This window comes from Actinia tenebrosa, unplaced genomic scaffold (assembly GCF_029948245.1).
Source record: "Actinia tenebrosa isolate PJP-AT-01 unplaced genomic scaffold, QUT_ActTen_1.0 PGA_scaffold14__42_contigs__length_11649687, whole genome shotgun sequence".
NCBI classification, from domain to species: domain Eukaryota; kingdom Metazoa; phylum Cnidaria; class Anthozoa; order Actiniaria; family Actiniidae; genus Actinia; species Actinia tenebrosa.
Window position 1 is genome coordinate 10,332,753 of NW_028292574.1, and position 19,546 is coordinate 10,352,298.

General features: G+C 37.5%; 3 protein-coding genes across 3 annotated transcripts; 1 reads left to right on the plus strand and 2 right to left on the minus strand.

Moving 5' to 3' along the window:
- Positions 1-815: 815 nt before the first annotated feature.
- LOC116296524 (EF-hand domain-containing protein D1) lies at positions 816-3,735 on the minus strand. The gene is made up of 3 exons (XM_031704549.2): positions 3,470-3,735; positions 2,186-2,333; positions 816-1,675 (listed from the first exon to the last, which is right to left on the minus strand). The coding sequence occupies exons 1-3, from the start codon at positions 3,631-3,633 to the stop codon at positions 1,400-1,402; spliced, it is 588 nt and encodes a 195-aa protein (XP_031560409.1). The 5' UTR covers positions 3,634-3,735; the 3' UTR covers positions 816-1,399.
- Positions 3,736-4,522: 787 nt separating this feature from the next.
- Positions 4,523-7,020, minus strand: LOC116296525 (prostamide/prostaglandin F synthase). Its single transcript, XM_089029684.1, has 6 exons — positions 6,881-7,020; positions 6,600-6,804; positions 6,047-6,098; positions 5,872-5,935; positions 5,470-5,736; positions 4,523-4,829 (listed from the first exon to the last, which is right to left on the minus strand). The coding sequence occupies exons 1-6, from the start codon at positions 6,932-6,934 to the stop codon at positions 4,803-4,805; spliced, it is 669 nt and encodes a 222-aa protein (XP_088885810.1). The 5' UTR covers positions 6,935-7,020; the 3' UTR covers positions 4,523-4,802.
- A 348-nt stretch (positions 7,021-7,368) lies between these two features.
- On the plus strand, positions 7,369-19,529 carry LOC116296523 (endothelin-converting enzyme homolog). The gene is made up of 17 exons (XM_089029441.1): positions 7,369-8,681; positions 9,602-9,661; positions 10,527-10,643; positions 10,826-10,912; positions 11,574-11,701; positions 11,934-12,159; positions 12,602-12,700; positions 13,337-13,414; positions 13,916-14,019; positions 14,600-14,658; positions 15,270-15,321; positions 15,653-15,720; positions 16,251-16,378; positions 16,546-16,611; positions 17,018-17,113; positions 17,588-17,664; positions 18,062-19,529. Exons 1-17 carry the CDS (start codon positions 7,893-7,895, stop codon positions 18,159-18,161), a joined length of 2,334 nt encoding a protein of 777 aa, XP_088885567.1. The 5' UTR covers positions 7,369-7,892; the 3' UTR covers positions 18,162-19,529.
- The last annotated feature ends 17 nt before the right edge of the window (positions 19,530-19,546 follow it).

Here is a 19,546-nt window from a genome sequence, read left to right on the forward strand (position 1 = left end):
CCAAGCTAAAGGTTTCCTTAGTCGTTCAAATCCCCAAAACTGAAAACTTCGGTACAGTATTGGGTGCGCGTCTAAACGATTTTTTCCCCGTCAATCAAATAATTCAGCTTCAACAACAAGGAATATTGATTGATAGGCGGATAATAACCAGTATTTGACAATGATGGCTGACTGTTTGCAGTGTACATTATAGAAAGGTAGTACTTTTGGATAGAAGTGAAAAGTCAGGCAAAATAAAGGGTCCTTAGCTAAGACAGAGAAGGGCTCTATGTCCGATATGTTAATTTGTATTGGGGGAGGGGAGGGGGGTGGTTGAGTTCAACGTTACATGGAATTTAGAGGCAGAGCTGCCTGTCGTCTAAAAGATGTGGAGGTCAAGAACTAAATATAAAGGCCGAGCGCTCCACTTTTTAACTTTAAAAACATTGAACTAAGGCGCTACTTAATGCGCAATGGAGTTCTTCGACGATGCGGCAGCCATCTTGAATCTAAAGGCATTAATATAGGCGACACGTCATAGGTCGCAAAACAAAACGAAATGCTGAAATGACGACCCCACGTTATTTGAGAAATTTCCCAACTTGTGGAACTGTCCGTTTTTAAAGATTCATCTCTAGTCAAATTTTCTTGTTATGAGAAGTAAATGTCAATCGACGCCATTATTGTAACAATGCTGTTTGTCCCTTGGATGACCCACAATGTCTTGTGATTCAAGATTTTTAAAAATCTAGATCTTGGCTTCACCTTGAAAGCCTGTTATGCTAGAAATACGATTACAAAAACCACATAAGAGAAACTGGCTTTTTCTTCTGAAGTTTAGGATTGTCACACTTTATTCTGTTGATTCTAGTGAAACTTAGAAATATTGTGAGAATGATATATGTCACTATGAACATAATATGATCTCTGATAATACAAAAAAATACAAGCTTAAACTTTAACTGTTTGACAACAATGCTGAAGCACTATATATGAATTGATAAATGAGTGAAGAGTTCACAAATTATATCTTGTCAAGGGGTCTATCTGAGATATATTTGGGAAAGTATTTTTTATTGGTTTGTTTCTTTACATGAGGCACGTTCCCTCCCCCCTCCCCCTCAGTTTTCTAGGCTTCTTACATTCTAGTGATGGGGGAAATGGGTTGCCCCTTTGAGATTAACATAATCCTGTCCGTAACAAGATAAATTATGAACCCTGTCTTTGACAACTTGAAGCTACTTTAAAATTTCTTTAAAAAATTTAAAAACTTAAAAAATAAACTTTAGTACCTTGAAACCTGTCCAAGACATACGAAACTTATGAAAGACTTGGATGAAGGAATCTTAAAACCTATCCAATATTACAGCTGTTGGAACTGAAGGTTTGTTGAGAATTATTCTTGTTTGGTTGTAAGGAATTAGCTAGGGGTGGCAAAAGCAGCTTTCTTAGCCTTGAACTGTTCTTTGCGCTTTTTGGCCTCCTCTGCTGCTTTCTTTCGTTCTTCTTGCTCAGCAAGTATTTCCATCTCATATTTTGAAGATGCCTGAGCTTGTTTGGCTTTTGCTTCAAAGAAGCTGGCAGCTCCTCCAACGCCAACTTCTCCAACGTCAATCTCCACAAGTTTTGCAAGTTGGGAAAGACCGGAATCTTCTTCCAGTTCACCTGCAGCAGCTTTACGGAAGATCAGAAGAAACTGGAAAAGATAGAAATATTTTTAAATGAAATGAAAAAAAAAGGTCCAAGGTGTTAGCTTGTATAAACAACAGTAAGATTAACAAAAAAAAAAATATATATATATGGCCTTTTTTCCACAGTTATGTCACTATTATTAACAGATATAGAAAGAGCTCCTTGGCATTAGTAGAATTAGTGCCCATACAGTCATTTAATGCTATTTTTCCTGTATTTAATGTTATGAGCTGAAACTGAACATCTTCTTAATAATATGAAAGGTGCTCTTTCAATATCTTGAGTTTATTTTTACTACTACAGAACTATAATCTTTTGGCCAAAATCGATAGACCCTAAAGTGTTGACATATGAGTAGAAGTTATTAGCTTGTTGGTTCCTTCTGTTCTTCCAGGGTTCTACTCCAGATTCTCTCATTTTCCTTCCACCACGAATTCTAATTGAAAATCAGCGATGGTACTACTAAATCCCACTATCTATACATATATGCACCCTTCCTTTGAGAAGGACCTACCTCTCTGAAGCTGATTTTGCTATCATTATCCTCATCCACTTCTTTTATCATTGCCTTCAGACCAACATGTGTCTGTGGGGCTCCTAGCTTTTCCATCAAGATTTTCAGTTCCATCAGGTCCAGAAAAGTGTCATTATTTACATCAAATCTGAGGAATTAGAATAAATAATTATTACCGCAAAGAAGAGCAGTATCTTTTCATATACTCCTGACTCTGACAGTTGTGCAAATTTGGTTAATTTTCATTGGTGCCAAATAATCAGTCACGCTATTGTTTACATAAACTAAATTTCTGAATTGTTCTCAATTCTTAATTCATCTCAAGTGTGTGCCCGCCGATCAGGATATCTGACTTGATACATAATAGCTTAACAAACATTTCTAATTTTCAAAGCATTAAAAGATACGAATTTGCATCAAAATACGCTAATACACGAGTAGATTGTATAGAATAGATAAAATAGTGTGTGGTCAGGTTTTTGTTGCGGCATATAATGAGTTTTGGAGTAATTAATCTATGCATTAACTTGAAGATTATTTCCGGGTGAACATACCACCCCAAATGGTTTTGTGCGTGTATAGCCAAACCACACTGCATCGTAAAATGACCATTACTAGCTTAAAACTAATAGAACAAAATTTATATACACAGAATAGAAATCTTGTTTGGCTTTAATGAAACGCTGAGATAATGAGGCATTGAGAGTAAAACCATGTTTTAATTTGTTCACAATAAGCTTATAAGCGGTTGGACAGGATCTTGTTTTTATCTATCGGTATTTCTGTTTTAAATTACGTAAAAGCCTTGTGGTTTGATTAATGGAAGATTAAACAATTGAAACCAAATCTATCATGACTAAAAATATTTTTATGGAGGCAAAATTCATTATAAGAGGAATGATTTTTACTCCTAGGACGCCACAGCCCAGCAGGAAACAAAGCAAACTTGCTACTGTATTTTGCTTTTAAGATAACCCTAAAAAAAGGTCATTTATGAAGTTCCGATCCATAATGGAGTGAGTCACGCTTTATTTAAGGAAAGACAGATAGTTTTTCTTAATTTGGATACCTTTCGAGGAAGGATATTATATTTCTGAATATTTCGTAAAATCTGCATTGGAATCAAGTGTGAAAGTCACATGAACTGCGTCGTGACTCTGAACTTTTTTATCATTGAAAAAAATATTAAAAAATTTCAAATGAAAAACTCCAAATGAATCTATAATGGAACAGCAAGAGCTTAATTCAAGATAACTCAAACATACAGGTATTAAAACTACTTACGATTTGAAGGTCTTTTCAAAATCCTTGATTTGTTTTCGTGTGAATTCATGAAATTCTGTGTACGGATTGAATATTTGCATTCGTCTCGCTGGTTCTACTGATTCCCCTTCGTTGATCGCTGCTCTTCTCTTCAATTTACTAGCTAATTCTTCTGTTTCAGACATTTTTGGCTTATTTCGTGAGATTCCAAGTGTTTATGATAACAAAAGATCAGCTTGTTGGACTTCAAAACGTGTGGATCTTCAGAATGACCGAGCAGGCTGTTATACAATCACAAGTCACTCAACCCGTTCTAACTCTTTCGATTGGTTAATGAAACAATAAGATGATTGATAGATAGCGGATGTCGACATTGCATTGGCTTGTTTCCTTTTCGTTTCCGGTAATCCTTATTTGGATTGATCGATTTGATCTGAGTCACGCTACATGCATTAAAGGGGTGTGGTGATTTAAGGATTAAAAAATACGAAGAAAATACATTATTGAATTATTTTGGAATTAATCCAGGTTTATCTTCAGTTTAGATAGTTGTGAAGTCGTTATAGATTTTCTATTTTAGTTTCTAACCCTACACTTGGTCATGTATTGGAGATTTCATAAAAATCTTCCAAAAAGTTTGAAAAAAACGTATCCCTCTCATAAAATATTTGGTTCCCATGCTTGGCCATATCCTTGAATTTATTTAACCCAGCATATTATTAGCCTCTGTTGCAGACGTCTGGAACGGAGGCTAGTATATCATATGTCCATAATGTTTTCAATACAGTCCAACCTTAAGGCACAGCTCTTAACAAGAAAATTGTTTTAGTAGTGTGTATATGGAACAAGATTTTAATTAAACTGGGAAAACTGCTTCAACTATTGTGATTGCTTTGCTATTGACTGAGAAAAACTATGAATCAAGCAAGAATACCATCACTTCTGGCCCAATGGGAAGAAGGTTGGGATAATGACATGGGTGTGTGAGAGAGAAATTAGTGAAAAGATATACAACAATTATTCTTCTGTCACTAATAATCACTTGAGGTACAGTTTAAATTCTTCCCTGGATGATTATAATTCAATAAATTTCCTTTAATATTTTCAACAACAAAAAATTACACATTCTTGTTTTATTCCAATAGGTAGTGGGAGATATCTATTGTGAAATATAGCTTAACTAGGTACTGGACTAAAAGGTGCTCAAAAACAGGTTACAAACAAGTTTATCCTGTTTTACATCAGCCAGTTCTTTCCTGTTTTGGACAGGTTTTCAGATTGGCTTCATAAAATCCTGTTTCTGTTCACTGTAGCCCTGAGCCAAAGAAAGCAAATATGACTTAAATAAGTTCCACTATCCATTGAAAGGTATTCTCTTTGACTGAAAAAAAAAAGTGAATGTAAACAAATTTGTAGTGTGTCATTTTGTTCAATAAAACCATAGCTCAAAGATCTGCTAATGCCAGGAAATATCTTCCAAGTCCCTCCACACTGGCTACCTGGCAATATTCCAATCCCCTTCCACAGGCGTAGGTATGGATATTTCTGGAATCACACAATATTATACCCCCATCCTCAGACCATTCCCAGTCAAGGGTGTAGGAAAGGGGGATCGAGGGGGCTATAAATCCCCCTTCGTGGCAACAAAATGGCAGCTTTTTAGAATTTATACGGTAATTCCAATATTTTTTCCCAAGTTTTCCAAAATTAAAACATAAAACAAAAAGCTGGCTCTTTTTTGGGTTCAGCATTTGATCAGGGGACCAGAAAAAATGGTGGATTTTTGAATGTGGGTCCCCCCACCCTAGCTATGGGAAATCCTGGCTATGCCCCTGCCAGCCTTTGAAAATTCCAATCCCCCTCTATGGGGGAGGTATGCATATTTTCTGGAACTACATGTACAATATAGCTTCAGGCCCTTCCCCACCCCTTGGTACTGTAATTTTTATGTGGGGGTTATGTGTATATTTCCAGGACTATAAATTTCAGGAGAGAGCATTATCTTTTTTTTATATACTTACATGACTACTTCTTTGCTGGTAGGGGCAAGCATCTTCATTACACTCCATCTTGGCCCCACCACTTGCCTCGCCACCTGCACTCGTTTCTCCTCCTTCTCCTTCATCTTTGATTCCTAGAGCTTCTAGTATTGTTACATTCGGTACGTGGTCACCTGGAGAGGTTTGGCTGTGACTGAACAAGACCTTGCCTTCCTGAGATACTATTAGCAAACCCCCAGTTTGCATACCATCTCCCTTCATGTTACCTTTGATCCCTTTGGCATTGCTCTGTGATTGAATGATAGGTAGATTAAACTTTATCTAATGAAGCTGAAATCCTTTCATCTAAAATTATAATTATCAACTGTTGTCAATAATAGAGCTAGCACAAGCTAAAAAAAATTAAAACCAACTAAGACTAACCTTTGAAAGTGATTGTCTGGTTTCCTTGGCAAGAAGGCCACCCATAACAGATAGAGCATTGTACCTAACAATGAAGAAGAAAAGGTATTGTATATATATTCCAAATATTGCATGGTATATGGAGTGGTGAACATATTTTAGTGTGTGATGAGAGGACTAGCTATTATTTACTAACCTCTTAAAGCCAAGATCTTTGTAACATTTCTTCTCTCCATCAATGTACAAATCTACATTGAAAAAAAACTAAGATTATATCATTCATATATCTCTTTTTCTCTCTTTCCCTCCTCCTCCCATCCATACGCCTATCCATACACCTATCCATATGCCCATCCTCCCATCCATCCATCCATCCTTTCATCCCATCTGTCCGTCCATCCATCCATCCACACACCCATCCACCCACCCATCCATCCATCCATCCATCCACCCATCCATACACGCATCCATACACCTATCCACACACCCATCCATCCATCCACCCACCCATCCACCCATCCATCCACCCATCCATCCATCCATCAGCCCATCATTCATCCATCCATCCATAATGCATTCTTCCAACCCATGCCATCCACTCACCTCACCATCCATCCATAATGCATTCTTCCAACCCATACCATCCATTCACCTCACCACCCATCCATCCAACTTGGAGTTCCTCTGGGAACATTGGATTTATCAATCATGTTTTTCCATCCAACAAAAATATCCATGCGATTACTAACCTCCATTGAAGAACTTGCCATCTTGAAATTCTTGCAGACCAAGTTCTTCAAGACCGACTCCAACCAGAGCTACATTATGTGCATCCAGCTGTGGTTTGATAGAGCTGAGCTCCACCGCCCACAGCCTGCACAACTGTCATCCAAACCGCCGAAGAAAAGCAACCACTGCTGTTTGTTTGCTCCATAGACTTTGAACCTCAACCGTCTGCAACGAGAAAGCACACAAAAACATCTCAAAAACACAAAATTACTATGAAAACTAACAAAATTATTTAACTAACCTGGCCTGTAGACACAGAACGAATGATATTAGTTGCTATTTTCGATATATCCATGGTAAATAAGTGGGAAATTTAGCCTAAAGAGCGCATTATATTAGACTTTGAAGGTTCGAAGGCGTTGTTGTTACATAACAGGTGGTCACGCGACCTAGAAACACAGGAAGCCCAACAGTGATCCACGGAGGATTTTAAAGACAAATAGAAAATGGGAGAAAAAGAAAAGGAAGGAAAGAAAAGGAAAGGAAAGGTGAGATAAGTTAAGGAAAGGAAAATCAGAACAACAAAAGAAAAGACGCAAAATTAAATAAGAAGAAAAGAAAGGAAATGGGAAATAATGCATAACTTTCTTTTCACAAGTTTTGAAAAATTAAGTAGTTTTCGTTGCTTTTTGAAATATTCATTTAATGAAATAGTTTATTATTTATTATAAATTTCGGGACCTAAAACTATGTCATAACATATAAATAGCTACAATTAAGTCATCAAAACGTCATCATAACATTATTGATAGTATGCGCATGCTCTACTCTAGTTTAACACCAGGTTTTCTCCATGACATTTGAGGAACATTTACCACGAAAACAATAAGAATTATAAACAATATAGACAGCTGATATATTGTTGTCTAAGAATTCTTCAAGCTGTCAAAGCTGTTATTTTCAAGGTTATCGTCTTGTAGGAGGAAGGATTTGTAAAATATCCCCCACCAACAGCAGATCTGTGGTCAAAGGATTTTGACACTGGGATTATAAGTTGGAGAGCAGTTTTTTTCGTATTAATGCTCTTCTAAATCAACTAGTCATTGGCCTTTAGGGTATTCTTTTTTTACCATAACGGACAGCGTTAGCTGGTGTTGATCGTTCAAACAGGAATTGTTTGTCTAGGCCGGTCCTTTGGTTTTGGAATATTTGCTGTAGATATTGAGTTAAGCTGTTAATTATATCGATGAAAATCTTTTAAATATTTCGAAAAAGATTGATTGAGCTTAACTTTCGGATTCCAAGCTTCTAACATGTCGAATGAAGTCTCAGAGACGACCACCCACGTACCGTTGCTGAAATATGAAGATCAAGACTCTCTTGTTGGGTTTGGTGGTAGCAGGGAAGAAGGAATGGCCGACTCAGACAGCCTTGAAGGACATATTATAACAGTTGTCAAGCCATCAAGCAACAATTACCTCGTCAGGATGATCAAAAAGCAGACATTTTGGCTGGCAGTTTTGATCTTTGTTCTCATATTAACGTGTATTATTTTAGGAACTTTGTTATCTCGATCGAAAAAGGAGTACAAATCGCTTTCTAATGTCTGTCTTACTGAAGGTTGCTTGGACTCAGCACACTATATGCTCCATGCTATTGACCCAGCAGCAGACCCTTGTAAAGATTTCTTTCAATATTCTTGCGGAGGATGGATAAAGAACCACCCTATACCTGACAGCCAAGCGTTTTGGGGCACGTTTTCCAGTCTTTGGGAAAGTAACATGAAAGTAATGAAGCGGTTATTGACCAATCAAGCGATAAAAAACTCTACCAGCACGGCTATCAAATTAGCAAAAACATTCTACGATTCATGTATGAACATGGACGAAATCAATAAACGAGAGGCTGAGCCATTAAACAAAATTATCAAAGACCTTGGAGGATGGAGAGTCAGTGAAAACACCACTGGAAAAAAATGGGATGAAAAGACGTTCAATTTCAAGGACCAATTGAAGAAAGTCCAATTACATTATGGTGCCTCTGTGTTGTTTAGTTTTTCTGTTCAAGCTGATGACAAAAACTCATCAAGCAACATAATTGAGGTTGGTATTATTGGTTGGTATTAAATTATTAATTTTTGCTTGTTAGATTTATTTAATAATAATCGATTTAACGAAGATATGGAGACTTTGGAAAGATAGTTTATATATCAAGATTTTAAAATGTTTGAAACCATTTATTATTATTTTATTTCGTTTGGCACTAATCAATATGTACTTTTTATTCATTAATCCATTAATTTCATTCATTCATTCATCCATTCAATTTCATTCATTCAAATATTCATTCATTTTTTCAATTTCTCTTTTTTCTCAGGGGGAGGGGGGGTGATTTCTCATGGTTAGTAGTGAATGACAACTACACCCATGGGAAATTTTAGCTATGCTACAACATAAATACACTAGTATTATTAGCGGTACTTCGCGTTTACTTACGAAAGCATTATCATAATGATAATATGCCCACCATTTTCACAAGGGGTTTTCCTTTGTTCTACCAGCAATCAATTTCTGGTTGGCATATAAATGGACCAAAACCACTTGGGCATAATGTTTTGCCATTTCAGACCACTTACCATTCTCTTGAGAATAAGATTCTTTGTTTAAGTTGTATCCATATTCATGTTTCTTCTCATATGCCACCATTAAACAAAGAAACAATACTCTAGGGAATGACACAAGGTCTGAAATGGGAAAACAGGAGGTTATGTCTACTTTTTTCATATTTCAGAACATGTGTCATTCTCTTAAGAAAAAGGTGCTTGGTTTAGTTGTATCATTATTCAAGGTTCTTCTCATGTGTAACAGTGGAAAAAACAAAGAAATAATACTCTAGGGAATGACATGAGGTCTGAAATGGAAAAACAGTGGGTTAGGTCGGTTCACAAATGCTTATGTCACATAAAGTATTGCTAGAGGTATTGAGTTCTTAAAGATAACGCTTGATATAATATTACTAATAGATAGACCAGGCTGGACTGGGTATTGAAAGGAACTATTATCTGGAGAATGAAACAGATAAGGTGAGTAATGAGATATATTATGGCTTACTATGACATGAGGGCCATTATTCATACATACCTCACCCCATGGAAGGGGGTTAGGATTTTCAAGAGGTGGGGAAGGTCTGAGAAGGGTATATTGTGTAGTACCATAAAATATCCATACTTCCACCATGGAGGGGGATTGGAATTTCCAAGGGGTGGGGAGGGTCTGAGGAAGGTATTTTGTGTAGTACCATAAAATATCCAAACCTTCACCATAGAGGGGGATTGGAATTTCCAAGGGGTGGGGAGGGTCTGAGGAAGGTATTTTGTGTAGTACCATAAAATATCCATACCTCCACCATGGAGGGGGATTGGAATTTCCAAGGGGTGGGGAGGGTCTGAGGAAGGTATTTTGTGTAGTACCATAAAATATCCAAACCTCCACCATAGAGGGGGATTGGAATTTCCAAGGGGTGGGGAGGGTCTGAGGAAGGTATTTTGTGTAATACCATAAAATATCCATACCTCCACCATGGAGGGGGATTGGAATTTCCAAGGGGTGGGGAGGGTCTGAAGAGAGTATAATGTGTAGTACCAGAAAATATCTATACCTCCACCATGGAGAGGGATTGGAATTTCCAAAGAGTGGGGAGGGTCTCAGGAGGGTATATTGTGTAGTACCAGAAAATATCCACACCTCCACTATGGAGGGGGATTGGAATTTCCCAGCATTGGGGGAGGAGGGGGGGGGAGGGGGTGTCTGAGAAATTGGCAATGGGGGACCATGGCTTGAGATCAGATCCAGCAGTATCAATCTATCACTGAGCAGAAGGAATGGGTAATCTTGAAGCTTTTAACACATTCAGATAATTAAAAAAAAAAAATCTTTATTCTTTTCAAGAATCTGGTTGCTTATCATAAGTTTATGACGACTGTCGGTGTTTTGCTCGGAGGTCAAAAAGAAGTGGTAGAACAAGACATGAAGGAAGTACTGGAGTTTGAGATGAAGATTGCAAAGGTAGCAAGCTAAAAACCAGCTCTTTTTACTGCAAAAACTCTTGTTTTGCTATTGACAACTTCAAATTTTCATTTGGATTTTTGGTTTTTCTCATCTGCCAATCACATGAAGTAGGGCGGATTTTATGCAAATGTTCTTATAAAAGCCACTTTGAATAAATGATTTGTGTTCTTTTCTACCAGATTTTTGTCCCTCCAGACAACAGAAGTCAAATTGATCAAATGTACAGGAAAATGAGTATCAAGGACCTAGCCGCCATCTGCCCAGAAGTAAGTGGTTTATAAAAAAAACCCAGAACTTAAAGGCTTTTCAGAGAAGAAAGATACAGAGGGTACTTTGTCTAAGTGGTAGGGGTGATTGATAGTCTGTTTTGAAAACGATGGGTCCCTAAGAACCACAAAAATTAAAAGAGGTGTGGAAGTCTTGTTAATTTCAATAAAAGGTACGACTTTGTGATGGTCGAAATGTTCCACTAGTATTTTTTAAAACTAACCACACAGTGCTTTGTACTTCATCATACACTACTAAAATCCAAAAGTAGAGCGAATTCAAAAATTCAAGCCTTTCCACCGTATGTTTGATTTTTACAGACAGTCGTCCTTAAGCTGGGGAAAAGTGATTGTGCTGGTAATTTTTAAATCAGTGACCGGACAAGTCATCTTTCTTCTGTTCTTTCATATTAGTTCAATAAAGAAAAAAGGAATAACAATTGACCTTAAATGGTAGGGAGTCATGTTTCGTAACTGACTTTTGAGTCGTAACACCTAAAATGGTCACACAGGGAAATATTTTTAACCCTAAGTGAAGCTGATCACCCCCACCACTCAGAACAAAAGGAGTACCTGAGCCCCCACCCCCTGGGGGAAAGATGGATTACCATGAATTTGTATTTTTTCTGAGTGTATATTCTTTGATTCTTTTCTTTACCAGATTCCTTGGCTTGACTTCTTCCAGGAAGCTTTTCATGGTTCTACCATCAAAAATACCGAGAATGTAGTTGTCATGGCGACTGATTACCTTAAAATATTATCACCTGTCGTTAAGAATGCTACTCAAAAGTAAGAATGCTAGTCCAAAGTAAGAATGGGTTAATAGCCTCAAATTTCCCCCATTTCAGACCATTTGTCATTCCCTAGAGTATTCTTTCTTTGTTTAGCACTTGCTCATGAGAAGACATGATATGAATATGGATGCAACTCAAATAAAGAATATTAATCTCAAGAGAATGACACACATTATGAAATGGGAAAACATTGCTCTCAAATTTGAAAATTCCTTATCAATCAACAGAGTGTTGAATGACTACATGATTTGGCATATTGTAAGCGGTTCAGTCCGATCTTTGTCAAGACCATTCCGTGAAGCCTCACATAATCTCCGTAAAGTCTTGGATGGTGTGAGCCAACCAGAAGAGCTATGGAAAACATGTATCTCTGAAACTGATGATTCTGCAGTCGGCATGGCACTTGGGAATCTGTTTGTCAAGGAAAAGTTTGAAGGATCTAGCAGAACAGATGTGAGGATTTTTAATAAAAATGCATTGATTCTCGTTATTAGCAATCATTTAGATAAATGAAGAGATAACTAGCTAAAAAAAACTAGTGTGAGCTGCGTCGGTGTTTCTAATGAAACAGTAATTATAAAAGGGTAAATTTTACACCGTGAAAAGATGAAAAAACTTAGATAAATGACTGGTTCTTCTACTAAGTTTTGAATACACCTTATTTCAACTTTTTGTCTTTAAGGGCATGACCTTCGCTCTAGGTTAATTTGTTACAAAAAAAATCTTTAACTAGGATGGGTGATATTTGCTTTCAAAATACAGGTTTTTACAAGACATTTAACTGAAGCTCTGCCATCTCCCCTTAAGCTCGATCCATCTTACTTAATTAAATAGTTAATTTACTGAATGTGATAGAGGAACAACATTTTTAAGTGTTTGTTAACTAATTCCTCAGGCAACAAAGATGATCAATGATATCCGTGCTGCCTTCAAAGCAAGGCTTCCATTGCAGGACTGGATGGATGACAAGACAAGACGAGCTGCCATTGATAAAGTATGAAAAAAATATTGACAAAGTGGTTAATGACGAGGTCTAAGAATTTTATCAAATTTCGCAAAGCAAAGTCTTGGCTGATCTTAGGCAGGGCACAGCTAACTTACAGACCTAATTAGAATTTAATTTTCTAGGTATTGAGGAGGGAGGTAGGGGAAGATGAACTGAGAAATTTTAAGAAAAACTCTTGAATAAAGTAAAATACCTAATAAACAATACTAACAGTCATGTGATGTTGAGTCCAGGAATCATTTCCACAGAGGTGAGAGGCATGGTATGACATAGCCGATAAGCCACAAAGTTATTGGGGATGCAGCAGTCCCCTTCACAGTCCCCTGCACCATCTTTGAAGGTAGCCATTCCTTCCCATCGAAGTGAGACAAACAGTGAGTGTGCAATGATAGAGACCTTTTTTAACACCTTGGACAATTATTCACATGTCTATCATTGCAAGCTCACCGTTCATCTTGCTTCGATGCAAAGGCACGACTACTTTTCAAGATGGCGCAGGGAACTGTGAAGGTAACTTTTCTCTGCCTCACTTGGTCCAACGTACCTGGACCAATACAGTGATTTATGACATAATTTATAACAACTGCTATAATACTGGTATTGTTTTATATTTTCGCGATGTAGGCAAATGCCGTCATCAATATGATTGGTTATCCAGAATTCATCACAGACTCTAAGAAGCTTGATGAAAAATACGAAGGAGTAAGTACAAATAACTCCATAGAGACTGTTACTCACTGTGACACACACACCTGATTGTGGCCACCCAACTTATTTTTTACTAGTTAGCCAATCTGACAGCCAGAATTTGTACATTGGCACATGAAATCACTCAGCGTGACTGCACATATTTAAGACTATTTTGTACTCTTTGCAACAAAAATTTGCCAAGTTGATACCTATTTTGGTCCCTTCCCTGACTAACACTGGACTCTTTTGTAAAACGTCTTTTAAATTGATGACAACACTTGGCGGGAAAGTATTCAAGGCAAATAAAATAAGTTGGGTGGCCATGGTAAGGCATGTCGCACTGTAAAGCGTGAGCTGTGGCCCAGTTGCCTTGGTTACCTTGATGGTTTAGCATGGTCTGGTGTAACCAGAACTCACCCCAATACCTAACTCCAACTTATCTTGGCAATGAGGTTGAAATAAATTATAGTGTGACTAAGATTATTAATTGTTTTTATATCCTTTCCCTTTTAGCTCATGTTTTCTCCCACAGAATATTTTAACAATTCCCAAACCAGTGCAGCCTTTTCAATGAAAAAGAACTTGAAACAGCTACGGAAAGGAGTAGATAAAAACAAGTGAGTAAACAGTTTGGTAGTTTTGCAGCCAGAATTGTATTGCAGTACAAGAAGAGTACAAATCAAAGTTTTCATTACGTTTTGAAATTAATAAGAGAAGATCATGAACTAGCCAGAGATCCTTAGGGATCAAATTACAGGATTTTACAAGTTATTAAGTAATTAATGGTAGTTTAAGCCAGAGAATTTTGCTTAGTTTCCAGAGCATTCTCTGATCCCCTGCCCTTAATGAAAAACCTAAAAGAGAGAAAAGAGAGACAGACCAGAGACAGATTCTTATTCGCTAGGTTGGTAAGCACTAGGTGACAAGTTGCACGTGAGATTAGGATGCAGGGGCAAAAATCATTTCATGTGAAAATAATCATTTTCATAAATGAATTTTTGCTGCCACGATAAAGTGTGTCAGCTCATGAACACAAGTGATGACATTATTGCAACATAGCACAAAATTGTGTGTAATATTACTCAAGCGACCTAACATCAAAATGAACCAATGAACTTCTGGATCCTTGATGGAAAAATATCATGTCAGCTTCAGTTTGAATCATTGAAAAAATTTTGTTTATCTCATGTATTTAAGGTGGCTCATGACCCCACAGACAGTTAATGCCTATTACAGCCCCTCAAGAAACCAGATTGGTAAGTAAGAACCATTAGTACGCATCTCACCGAACCGTGGGGACAAGTCAAAAATTTGTCTTGCTACCACACCCTAATTCGTTTACCGACACGCCTACTTTTGTCACTGTCTTGGATCTAGCACATTGCCAGTAAGGTATTGACTGTAATACATGTAACAAAAGTAGGTGTGTCAGTAGACGAATTAGGGTGTGGTAGCAAGACAAATGTTTGACATGTCGTCATAGTTCGGTGAGATCCGTAGTAGTACAACACAGACCTTGCAGTAGCCATGTAATGTCCAGTGGGAAATAGTCACCTCTAACAACTTAAAAATATTTGAAAATATTTCAAAGCAGTAAGTTACTCTTCCTCAGGAACTAAGGGGTAAAATTCTGTTGCTCATCGCTCATAAGTTCCCAAAACACCTCTAAAAACTTGCACCTTTGACTCATCTATTGCTTTTGTTTTCTGGGTTGGATTCTCTCATCTTCCCCAAGTTGAAATACTATGTCCTAAGCTATTGAGAACTCAAGCCACACCTATCTACAAACGTTGCTGCTACCCATCAAGCTAAAAGAAGAAAGCTGTGATATTTATAATGTTAATTTGTTGTTTATCAACTTTTTTAGTTTTTCCTGCTGGGATTCTTCAGGCTCCGTACTACAACAAGAGATACCCTAAGTAAGCAAGAAGAGAGATCTTGATAAAAACTGGGGATAAGCCCACCGGCACTCTTCCATTCATTCATTCATTCATTTATTTATTCTTCCACTTATCCACTGATTTTATTCCATCCCCATTTCATACCATCCATCTATCCATTCATTCATCCATCCATCCATCCATCCACCCACCCACCCACCCATCCATCCATCCATCCATCCATCCATCCATCCATCCATCCATCCATCCATCCATCCATCCATCCATCCATCCATCTTTCCATTTATTCATCTACCTCATTTCTTCTAAAATAGAAGCATCCCTCAAACCTTGTTTTTCTCTATTCAAGGTATTGTAATTATGGAAGCATTGGAGGTGCTGTTGGTCATGAATTGGTGCATGGATTTGATAACTCAGGTATAGCTAAAATGACCCTAGGCAGTGACCCTATGCGGTGACCCTATGCAGTGACCCTATGCAGTGACCCTATGCAGTGACCCCATGCAGTGACCCATGCAGTGACCCATGCAGTGCCAGTGACCCCATGCAGTGACCCCATGCAGTGACCCTATGCAGTGACCCCATGCAGTGACCCCATGCAGTAACCCCATGCAGTGACCCCATAATAGGGTTATTGAGGGCCACAAGTTTATTAGCCTTGGGCAATTAGGTGCCACTCTCGTGAAATAATGTCTTTATTATTATTATATACAGTACACCCTATGAATACCAAAGTTGACATTGACATATAAACTGAATATATACTAATAATATACTGGAAAATGAAGTGATGTAACCATATCATGTCAACACCTCTCTAAGGGGGGGGGGGGGGAAGGTTTTACAGGCACCAATACCAATAGCCCAAATCAATAAAACTGGGTCCTTTATTTTGAGCCATTGTTTTGGTCTTGTCTGTAATAGTTTGTTAATTCTCTTGGTTGCAGGTAGGATGTATGACAAGAATGGAAACTTTGGTGTTCAATGGTGGACCAATAAATCTGTGGAGGGTTTTGAAGTCAAAGCAGACTGCTTGATCAAACAGTATGACAAGTATAGTTACTACGGCAAACATGTAAGCAATATACTGTATAAGAGTTTTGTTTATGGTGGTGATGTATTCCACTTTATGGGGAATGCCGACAGACCTTTTAACTGTTTTACCATTTCAGGCTATATAACATTCTCTTGAGTATTATCTCTTTATTTACCATGCTTCACAAGACCCTTTTTTTTTTGCAGGAAAAAGGAAAATTCACTCTTGGAGAGAATATTGCAGACAATGGTGGCCTGAAAGCAGCTTATTTGGTATTTGATCTCTAGAAAGATGGATCATTGATTGCTATAGTTATAGGACTGGAGATCACCTGATTTGGGCCTTCTCATCCTATCTTTTTCCCTATTCCATCCAATCTCATCTTTAAATTCTACCATTCATTTCCCATTTAATGTAATTTATTAATCTCATACATCCTGCCATTTTTCTTGATCCCATCAAATTTTATCTGATCCTCCATCCATTTCCCATCAAATCTCATTCCCATCCCATCTTATATTCATTAACCATCTATCGTTCCTTTTGTCCAACCTTACTCCATTCATCCTTTCCATTTCTTCATTTTATCAATTCAACCACCCACCCACCCATCCAGCCTTCCTTCCTTCTTTCCAATCCCACCGCCCCTTCATTCTATCCCTTTCTGTTCTTTCACAGGCTTATCAAAACTGGGTAAAGCAAAATGGGCAAGAGAAAACCCTGCCAGTCTTGGGAAAGACAACTGAACAGTTGTTTTTCATTTCATATGGTCAGGTCTGTGCAACAAATTATCTTCGCTAACTACACCAAGTTCAAACAGACCTAAAAGTTACACCCCATAAAAAGATGTTTACACAATTTTGGCTGTTTTCCCCTTTCAATAGCGCAGCACACTGATTCTAAAAATAGCTTAAAGATTTGGACAAACATTGCATTCTGTTTAACCGCTACGAGGATTATACGAACTGATTTTATTATTTTTACTTAAAGTTACAATAATAACCCATGTAAACTAAGATCAACTGCGATCGGCTGTGAAAATTATCTGCTGAAAGTAAACTTGTAAGTTTGTTTGTCCGAATTTCGCCTTTGCCTTCGTTTTTATGACGTCGCGGTTGCGCTGCGCTATTTAGAGTGTAAATATGGCTGTCAGTCATTCTCTGCTAGCGCTGCTCCCCTTATGAAAGATGACCAGCTGACCACTGAAAATACCTTGATTGACATGGTTTTATTGTTCATTCAATGCAGAGTTGGTGTGCCAGTATAAGACCAGAGAAAGCAAAAGCAATGTTGGAAATTGATCCTCATTCTCCAAACAAATTCAGGTAAACTTTAAATCTTTGAAATTACTCTGTGGTTGATAGCACATGATGGGTGCAGTGTTTGTCTGCCATTTTAGGCTGGTAATGAGTTTCATGAGATTCATTCCGCTGATTGATACCAAGCAATAGACTACTTACTGCTTGATAGCACATGATGGGCAGCATTGTAGGCTAGTAAGGAGATTCATTCAGCTGATTGATACCAAGCAATAGAATACTCTCTGGTTGATAACACATGATGGGTAGTGTTTGCCTGCCATTGTAGGCTGCTAAGGAGATTCATGAGACTGAATCTACTGATTGATATAATCAAGCAATATTGAACCACCAAAGCAATAAAAGTCAAAGAAATGCAAGTTTACACAGTTCTAATAGTAAATTAACTGATCTTCTGTTCCAGGGTGCTTGGGACGCTGTCCAACCTGAAGGAGTTTGCAGCGGCATTCAATTGTCCACTTGGAAGCAAGATGAACCCTTCTAACAAGTGCGTTATCTGGTAATGATACGCACAGGGCGATAACACTGCTAGACTGGTGTATGCATATTGCATGTTGACTGCATGCGAAAGCACTCTATGAAATTCCAGAAAGAAAGATTTGTACCAGCATGCTATAGGGACCTTGGTTATTATGTCTATAGAGAATGAGGGAAAGAGTACTATATATAATGGACTTCAAGTTCATAGAGATATTGTTTTTTTCCCAGGGGGAAAATTATCCTATTCACTGTTTTCCCATTTCTTTCCCTTGAGTATTATTTTTTTGTTCACCAGCAAACAGTGATTAAGCCTACTGATACTAAAAGATCACATGAAAATCTAAACCCCCCACTTCCCCCACCCCCCAAGGGATGTAATGAACGTCAGCCTCTTGTCGCAGGAATGTAAATTCCTAATTAAATATTTAACTAATTTAAAACTAAGATTGAAAATCGTCATTATTTTAAAAGTAAGAAAAGTCGAAACGTTTTTGTTACTGTAGTTTTTTTGCGTGTAAGGTATTTTAACTTTCAAAATTTAAATTTTGGTTTTGGTTGACCACTGGTCTCCCCAGTGGTGTATTGCAGATGTTTTAGGGTCACCATGCAATGCTTCTCTAACAGGGTGTGGATATATGACCTTGAAAGCAATTCTGCCATGAAAACAGTTTTAATTATATATATTCACCTTGCTATACACGCTCTGATTGGTCGAGAACTGTGCCAATACCATGTATATGTAAAGCCTGCTTTGCAAAGAAGTGTGCCATGTAAGAAAATAACGATTTAGTTGACGTCACCTAAAATAGTAAAATATATGCACCAAGGTAACTGTCATGTGAATCCAAGGTTTAGTTTACCAAAGAATGTGTGAAGAGACAATCGATTGCATCTTCGTTTTCTCCCCCAATTTTCTGACCATTGGCAGATGAATTTTCAATGCATGTGACGTCAACTGAAATAGTAAATAACTTATCTAATTTAAGTGACCATTCAACGGTTTGACTAAATTCATTCTACTAAGCCTTTTAGGTAATAACTTATTAATTAAGCTAAATGTGATTATATATTTATATCTTAGATAACTCCATATATGAAAGAGTGATAATCCCCCTCCTCTCCCCCGTCAGTCTGTGGACATATGCTACACAAGCATGGTTTGCTTTGATTATGTGTGGCTTTGCATTAATTTGATAAGTTTAGCTTTTGATAATAGATTTAAGATGAACACAAACGCTACTAAATTACGTTTCAACATTGCCCGATGTTTGTTGATAATCCTTTTGTATATAATCACTGTAGCATGTATTAATCCTAAAATGCTTCTCTCTTGAATATTAATTTACTTAATAATGACATTTGCATTAATTAAAGCATAATTTAAAAAAGTATTAACGGATTATACTAT